This window comes from Manis javanica, chromosome 4, assembly GCF_040802235.1.
Source record: "Manis javanica isolate MJ-LG chromosome 4, MJ_LKY, whole genome shotgun sequence".
In the NCBI taxonomy this organism is placed as follows: domain Eukaryota; kingdom Metazoa; phylum Chordata; class Mammalia; order Pholidota; family Manidae; genus Manis; species Manis javanica.
The window spans coordinates 33584993-33594137 of NC_133159.1; the positions used below are offsets into that span (position 1 = coordinate 33584993).

General features: G+C 42.4%; 1 protein-coding gene across 1 annotated transcript; it reads left to right on the forward strand.

Annotated features, from left to right (window-relative positions):
* Nucleotides 1-7980: 7980 nt before the first annotated feature.
* LOC108408113 (olfactory receptor 2A12-like) lies at nt 7981-8928 on the forward strand. The gene has a single exon (XM_037002280.2). The coding sequence runs from the start codon at nt 7981-7983 to the stop codon at nt 8926-8928; it is 948 nt and encodes a 315-aa protein (XP_036858175.2).
* The last annotated feature ends 217 nt before the right edge of the window (nt 8929-9145 follow it).

A 9145-nucleotide genomic window follows, 5' to 3' on the forward strand; every position in this document is an offset into this window, starting at 1 on the left:
TGGATTCCCAGGACTCAGGACTGGAGGCAGTCATGTGTTGGTAAGTATTTAATCGTTAGTCTTGGAAGGAGAGGAAAAGGTTCTGATTCGTATTGTTTTCCGATTTCCATGGAGTAAATCACCCACTGTAGCTGATTTCCAGCTTACAGAATGATGCCATTGAACTCAGGGTTTCAAATGATGCCCATACGAACACCATTAGAGAGAATTTCCACCAAAGAAATCCAGTAGATGCAAATAACTTCTAGAATGCAGAAAGAGTGAAGTGTAGAATAATTGGGATATGAAGGGTTTTGAATACTTGTTTTTCACCTTTCTTTTTTTTTCATTTTATAAGCTGATTTTTTCTTTCTCCTCCCCAAATTGTTGAAGTACAATTGACATATCACATTGTGTAGCTTTAAGATATAAAACATGATTTGATAGAAGTATATTTTGTAAAGTGTTCAGCACAAAAATATTACTTAGCACATCCTTACCCCTATATAATCACCATTTTGTTGTCCTTATGATTAGGACTTTAAAGCTCTCCTCTAAGAGCCACTTGAAATTATACAGCACAGTATTCCTACCTATAGTCACCGTGCTCTATATTAGACCCCAGGAATTTATTTGTTTTATCAATAAGAGTTTGTGCTCTTACACTTACATCTTCTCATTTTCCTGAACACCCAGCCCCTCTGTTTCTTTTTTTTTTTAAGGTATCATTGATATACACTCTTATAAAGGTTTCACATGAAAAACATTGTGGTTACTACATTCACCCATACTGTCAATTCACCCCCATGCCCCATTGAAGACACCACCCAGCAGTACAGTAAGATGCCACAAAGTCACAAATTATCTTCTCTGTGTTATGCTGTCTGCCGCATGACCCCCCCAAACCATGGGTACTAATCATAATACCTCTCGATCCCTTTCCAGACCCTCTGTTTCTCTCAGTACAGTTTTTTTAGATTTCCACAAATAGGTGAGATCATAAAGTATTTGTCCTTCTCTGACTTATTTTACTTAGTGTCATTTCTTCAAGTTCCTTGATCTTTGTTTTTAATGTAATTTATCTAATTCTATTTTCTACAATTTAACTGACATCATGGCTTTGTTTAACAGCCACCTCACAACATTACTGAAATTTCAAAACAATTGGCTGTGGTGGAAGCTGAGCAGGAGGGACCTCAGAGCCCAACCTTCCCATTCTGGGTAGATGAGGAGCTGAGGTCTGATAGAAGGAAGGAGGGAACTCTATCATGGTGGCTTGGGCAGGGTTTTCAGCATCTTCTCATCGAATTCTCCCAGAAACCCCGGCATTAGTCATCATTAGAAATTATTATGAACATTTTACAGAGGAGAAAGCTGAGACAGCATAACAGCAAGTTAAAGAGAACAGGCAGTAGAATCTGGTAGATCCTGATTCAAATTCTGGCTCTGCCCTTAGTAGATACGAGCGTCGGGCAGTTTCTCACGCCCCTGGGCCTCAGCCTCCCTGCATGTAAGCTGCTGCTGAGACTCACATGCTTTTTGCCAGGACTGATTCAAGACCTGGTGTAGGTCAGCGCTCCATGGTTAAGTCTAAATTATCACCAGAGAGGCTGAGTGATTCGTCCAGGGTATCGGACTAGTAAGTAAAGGAGGGGGATTTTCGTTTGCCCAAGTTGTTCAGGAAGGAATAGAGGTGCGACTCAAACATGGTTGAATGGACAGGTCAGGGCCCAGGGGTTGGGGAGGTGAGAGGAGAATCAGAATGAGGCCTTCAGTTCCTGGCACTTCTACAAGGTGCCCAGTGCCAGCCCCTCTCCCAGGAGCTGGTCACAGCCCTCAGAAGTCTGGGAAAGGAAATAGTCCTGTCCCCACCTCCCCACCTCCCCACCTCCTCTTGTGGGTGTTGTTTGCTCCCGCTCTGTCCCCAAGGGCGTCCTCCCTGTCGGGTTCTGTTGACAACACTCAGGGAATCCCATCGTGGCTTCCCCCTGGGGACAGGGGTGGTGGCGGCAGGAGGCAAAGGGGTGGCCCTTGTCAGCTCTCCCTGGAAAGCCTGCTGAGGAGACAGGACCATAAAGCCGCAGCAGCCTGGCCCACGGCGCGGAGCTTGGGGACAGCGGGCTCCCTTCCTTGTGCCTCAGGACCCGACAGCAGGGCCTTCCGGAGCCAAGGCTGCCTGGCCGCGCGCAGAGAGCTTCCAGTGGAGAGAAGGCCGGCTTCCCCCTCCGCCCTCGGAAATGCAGGGCTCCTCCGGGCACGGGGCTGCCCGGAATCCCGGCTCCCTGCACGCAGCTGCCCGGGAGGCTTCCTGCTCAGGCTCCTTCTCTTCAGAGCAAATGGCAGCCTCTCCACGACTTGTTTCTGCGGATCCCTGAGGGGTGAGATGGGAGCTGGGCTTGGGGCTGCAGGCAGGATCACGGCATCTGTGGGGGCCAGAGGTCAGAGGTGGCCAGGCCCCCAGTCCCCGGGTCCTCTCTGTGCCCACAGCCCAGTATCGCTCTGGCCCCTTCTTCTCACTGCCCCGTGTTCTTCCCCCCCTCCCAGCTCAGGCCCCTCCCATTCGTTCCTTCTTCCCAGACCCCCTCCTTTCTTTCCTTTATTCATTTAACAAATACTTACTGACAGTTTCTCTGTGTGAAGCCATGTCTAGATGCTAGAAACATAGAAGTGAATAATACACCTTCCTGAGCTCAGGGATCTCCATGTCTCGCTGAGAGACTGTCCCTGAAAGGACAATGATGGGGAAAGTTTGAGCAGGGACACGGATGGCTCTGGCGATTCGGACTCCCGAGACCCCCACTCCCCTGCTCTCGAGAGGCCTGGGGCATTGCAAGTCCCGATGGACACTGCTGGGCTCACAAAATCTTAGATGCTTTTTTCTTTTTTTAAGTCGATGATGTCCCTCATTCCATGGATATCAAGTTTGACTAAAACAAGCTTTTACAAAGATTTACTGAGTTCCATAATGGCAATAATTCCCCAAGTCCCTTCCCCTGCTTCCCTCTGCTTCCAACGCATTCCTTGGCTTCTCACATCCACATAATGGGAGCAGACGGATGAAACTATTCTGAGAGATGGTTTGTGCCTGCCACTTCAGCCATTTGTCCTGGGAGGATTCTGGTCCTTCCTGCCTGCCATACCTCAGAGGCCATGATTCTTGGGCCCAAAACTCAAAAGCTCAAATTGTTGTGCATGGGGGTGGGGAAAAGTTTGCATTTTTCACCCCTCCCACATAGAGCCTGTCTGCTGAAGCAGGAGAAGATAATGATTAAGAGTTGGCTTGGCTCCAGACTGCCTCCATTCAAACCCCAGGTCCACCACACAACCCATCTAATTTGGAACCCGTCACTTCTTTCCGTGCCTTTGTATTTTCATCTGTACATTTGAGGTTATCGTACTTTTGCCTCAATGAGTTCTCATGATGAGATAAAGTTGATGTAACAATGACTGGCATGTGGAAATTACTCATTAAATATTATCTATTGTTATTATTGCAACTCACCCACATATCCACAGTTTATTCCATACATGCCTACTCAATTAGTGGGAGTTAACAGGAGAAGGAGAAAGTTCTCCTGAGACACTGTATATCAAACGTTGAAACAGATCCTCTAGGACTACTAGGATTATAACTGGCCTGTAAGCACAGCGGTGTGAGAAACAGAGGCAGCATCTAGTGCAGGGCTGGGAGTGGGAGATGGTGGGACAGGTCAGAGAAGTCTTCCTGGGGAGAAGACACCTGAGCTGAGTCCCAAAGTGTTAATAAGGGATGGATGTGCACCCGAGTGTGTGCTGGGCAGTGTGCATGCAGCTGGTGGCGGTCCTCATGCTGAGGACCTAGGCGAAGCCTGGGAGCAACAGAAGTTAAGACATGCAGGATACTAGGTGGCTTTCATTTTACCCTTCTGGTGGGTGTGTAGTGTTGCTATCCTGTGGTCTTCACTTGCAGTTTCTTGATGACTAATAATGTTGAGCACGTTTTCACTTGATTTGTGTCTGTGTATATAGCTTCTTTGTAAGGTGTCTTTTTTTATTTTTATTTTTACTATCAGGTCTCTTTTTAAATCCTTTGTCCACTACTTTATTTGGTAGCTTTTTTTCTGTTGTTCGTTTGTTTGTTTGTTAATTTGTAGGACTTCTTCACTTATTCTGGATACAGATCTTTTAATTTCTTCATTTCAGTACAATTTGGTTTATGATTTATTTCTCTGTGGTTTACTACTTTTTATGTCTGTCCTATGTAAGAAATCTCTGCCTACCCCAGGGTGATGTTGATACTTTTCTGTGTTTGATACTAAATATTTTATTGTTTTATCTTTACCATTTAAATCTAAAATACATATGGAATTTATTTTTGGGTACCACAAGAGGTAGGATTCAAAAATATTTTTTCCTGCATGAAAATCCACTTGATCTCAAATTTATTGAAAGATCATCCTTTCCCCATTGCTAGGATGGCTCAACTTTGTCATAAATCAGACAACTGTACATTCATGGGTATGTTCTGGATTTCATTCAGTTCCATTGATATGTTTTTTATTCTTGTGCCAATTTCACACTCATTTAATTATGGTAGTAAGTCTTAATATCTGGTTAAGTTCTCCAGCTTTGGTTTTCTTCTTCAGGATTCTTCACAGTTTGCATATAAATTTTATGACCAGGTTGAAAAAATCTGTAGAAAATATGCTAGAGTTTTGACTGGGATTTCATTGAATCTATAAATTAATTTTACCTTTATAATATGAATTGTACAACCCATGCATGAACATGGCATATTCTTTAACTTACTTGGATCTCCTTAATTTTTCTAAATAACGATATCCTATACATACTTCATTAGATTTTGTACTATGTATTTGATTTTTCTAATGCTCTTATAAATTATTCTGTATTTGTTAGTATAGAGAAATACATAGAATTTTTGTCTACTTGCTTACTAATTTCCGTTCATCTTTGGGTTCTTTAGATTTTGTATCCATCAATATGTGATCGGCAGATAATAACAGTTTTATCTCCTCCTTTCAAAGCCTTTGGCCTATAATCTCTTTCTCTTGACTTGTTTCACTGGCTGTGACCCACCAGTGCAATGGTTAATAGAAATGGTAATAGTGAACATTTTTGTTTCACTTCCAGCGTCAGAGAGAAAATTATCAGTATTTCACCACTCACCATTACATTTGCTGTAAGTTACTTTTTCTTTTATTGAAGATTATATTTATCACATTGAAAAGTTTCCCTTCTATTCCTAGTTACTAAATAAACTTATTTCTAATCTAAATGATTGTTGACTTTTACACTCTTCTGTATCTATTGAGTTAATCATATAATTTTTCTTCCTCACTTCTACTACTAATGAGATGAATTACATTGCTTGCTTATCAAATGCTGACCAATCTTGAATTCTTGTAATAAACCCAACTTGATTGCGATGTATTATCCTTTTTATATATTGTTGAACCCAACTTGCTAATACACTGCTCAGGTCCTTGGCAACAGTATTCATGAGAAAGATTGGTTTATAAGTTTTCCTTATTGTAATGTCTTTGTTATTTTTTTGGTATTGAGTGTATGCTTGTCTCATAAAATGAGTTCAGTTAGGAAATTTTCACTTTTTCTATGCTTTGGAAGAATTTGCTATGATTGGTATTATTCCTCTCATACATGTTGGAAGAATTTACCAGTAAATCTATCTGGGCCTGGATTGTTCTTCTAGGAAAGTTTTAAATTATACATTCAATTTTGGGGAAAAACAGTGGCTCTTCTGACTTTTACTTCTTCTTCTGTCAGTTTTGATCATTTGTGATTTTTAAGACATTTGTCCATTTGGTTGGTCATATTTATTGTTATAAAGTAGTTTATAATTTTTCATATTATCTTTAAATGAGTGTAGCATCTGCAGTAGTGTTCACCTTTTCATTTCTGATGTTGAGAATTTGTATTTTATTTATTTTTCTTTATCAGTCTTGCTGAGGACTTATATATTACTTATTTCAAAGAATGAACTTTTGGCTTTGTTGATTTTTCTCCATCCTAAATTTGTTTACATTGCATTGTTTTCTGCTCTTTTCTTTATTATTTCCTCCTCCTTCAACTTCTTTTTGGGTTTGACTTATAGTTCTTTTTCTAGATCCTGGAGGTGGATCATTAGCTGATTAATTTCTAGCCTTTCTTCTGTTATATGTATTTAAGGCTATAAAATTTACCCTAAACACTGATAGTGTTTCATTTTTATCATGATGCAGTTCACCATTTACAGTTCTTTTTTATTTTTAAAAACTTTAAAAAAGAACTTCAGATTTACAGAATGCTGGTCAAATACTACAAAAAAATCCTTTCTGTCCCAGACCCAAATTTATTAGTTTTTTAACAATCTGTCACGTTGTTGTTAATAATTTCCAGAACTATTTGAAAGTAATTTGCAATATCATGTTCCTTTACCCATTAATGCTTCAGTGAAACTTCCTAAGATATAAGAGAATAAGGATATTCTCTTATACAGTAGTTACCAATTCAGAAATTTTAATTTTGATAGATTTATGTAATCTAATCTAATTTACTTCTTTCAGGATTACATATTGCATTAATTGTTATTTTTTTTCAGTCTCCTCTAACCTATTATAGATTCTCAGCTTTTCTTTGTCAGTCATGATATGAACACATTTTTAAGATTAGAAGCTAGGTATTTTATGGAATTCCTCAATTTTGTTTCTTTGATGTTTCCTCGTGATTCAGGTTTTGCATTTTGGATAGAAATAATATATAAGTGATATATTGTTAGGATTTCACATATGGTGACACATGAGTCTGTCTGCTTCTTATGGGTGATGTTAATTGTAGTTACTCCATTCAGATGTCCAGTTTCTCACTGACAGTTAGTACTTTTTTCTTTTGTGATTAATTAACTAATGCTTTATGGGTAGATAACTTATAACTGTGTGACATTCTATTCCTTATCAAACTCACCATAGATTTAGCATCCTTATCAGCCAAGATCCTGTCAGGAGAGAGAAACACACCAACAATGTGACAGGGAAAATTTAATATGAAGAATTTCTAACTTCTAAAAGATAGGGAACCACTAGAAGGATAAAAGAGGACACTAAGAGATGCAGAAGGGAACGGGGCCTTGTGGCTGAAGGAGAGGGCACATTAAGGGACGAAGGATTCAGGAGATGCCTCTCTCACTCGCCCTGCTCCTGACAAACCCTCAAAAAAAAAGATTGAGTTCAGACTTATTCCAAAGAGGGTGAGACTACTGGAGGAATATACCATTGGCCACTGGTGGGCAGAGGCCAGAGCATGCACAGAAATAGCCACTGTTGAGAATGTGGCCTGACTGTGACTGTAGTGGGTCCACTGAGACCAGGCGGGGTGAGTGTTACTGGTCCTTCCAGCCAGCAGCCCACTGGCTCTCACCCTGAGCAACTGAAGAAGGGTTGAAGCCCTTCCTGAGGGTAGCACAACTCAGTGGCCCTCTACCGCCGTCTATTGACAAAGCCTAGCATTGTCAGCTGGCAAGGGAGAAACTTTGACATGGTGGAGATGTTTGTGGCAATCCAGACAAATGGTCTCTGAGGCGGAGGGTTACATAGTAGTTTATATCCACTCTTCACATCACCTCTAAAGGTTTGGGGGGGCTGCAGCTGATGTGGTGCACATTGATTGTCACACATGAGTGACCAGTTTATCCACTGAGGGGTGGGCATTAAGACTAGGGAGACTGCTCATAAGCAGTTACTGTTATTATTGCTTTAAAGCATTGTGTTAAACACTTCATATACATTGCATCTACTCCTCCTAAAAACCCTGAAACATGAGTGTTATTAGGCACATGTTGCACATGAGGACTGAGGCTCAGAGTGGTTAAGTAACTTGTTCAAGACGGCAGGTGAGTAGTAAGGCCAGAGTTAAGATCCTAGCCTGACAACCTCCAGCATTCTTGGTAGAAAACCATACTTTAGATGACATTTCAAGGAGAGTGATTCTTTTGCAGGGCCCACAATGCAGCTGCCTCCAGGGCAAAACCAAAGCTGGGTTTCTGAGTTTGTCCTGCTGGGCTTCTCCAGTGACCCCCTGTCCAACAGGATGCTCTTCCTGGCCTTCCTTCTCCTCTACCTGAGCTCCGTCCTGGGCAATGGGCTCATCGTCACCCTGATCTGGCTGGACGTGCATCTCCACACTCCCATGTACTTCTTCCTCTGTGTCCTCTCCCTGCTGGATATGGCCTGCATCACCACCACCATGCCCCAGATGTTGGTGCATCTTCTCACTCACTCTCAGACTATCTCCTTTGCTGCCTGTTGGCTGCAGATGTACGTGTTTGGGGCCCTGGGCCTTACTGAGTGTCTTCTCTTTGTGGTTATGGCTTATGACCGATATGTGGCATTCTGCGACCCACTGCACTACACTGTGATCCTCAGCTGGGTTCTGTGCACACAGCTGGCAGCTGGGACCTGTGCCTGTGGTTTCTTCTTCTCTCTAATCCATACTTTCCTCACCATGAGGCTACCATACTGTGGGCCCAATATGATCAACCACTATTTCTGCGAGGGCCCCTCAGTGCGAAGCTTGGCTTGCATGGACACCCACCTCATTGAGATGGTGGACTTCATCATCAGTGTGTTCATTGTTATTATCCCACTCTCCCTCATTCTGGCCTCCTACATACGTATTGCCCAGGCCATTCTCAAGATCAAGTCCACACATGGTCGCTGCAAGGCGTTCTCTACCTGTGCTTCCCACCTGACTGTGGTCACATTTTTCTATGCTCCAGCCACCTACATCTACATGAGGCCCAACTCCAGCTATTCTTCTGAACGAGACAAGCAGATCTCACTCCTTTACAATGTCTTCACTGTCCTGCTCAACCCTGTGGTGTACAGTCTGAGGAACAAGGACATCAAGGGGGCTTTTCTCAAAGTGATAGGGCGAGATAGGGGGCTCTGGTGAATTAGGAGTCAGGCGGGTAGCATGTGCAATGCTGAGGAAAGGGGCAGCATCTATAATGTATGCCACTAAGACCATGCATTAGGGCCAACATAGTACAGGGTCAGTGCAACAAACGTGGTGCATGAACCCAGCGTGCCTGCCTCCATCAACCTGCTACACTGTGGGGAAATGACAGAGAACTGTATTGTCAGGACTCACGACTGTGAAAATTCAATAT

Coding starts and splice junctions, on each gene's coding strand:
- LOC108408113 (XM_037002280.2), top strand. CDS start 7,981: ATGCAGCTGCCTCCAGGGCAAAACCAAAGCTGGGTTTCTGAGTTTGTC.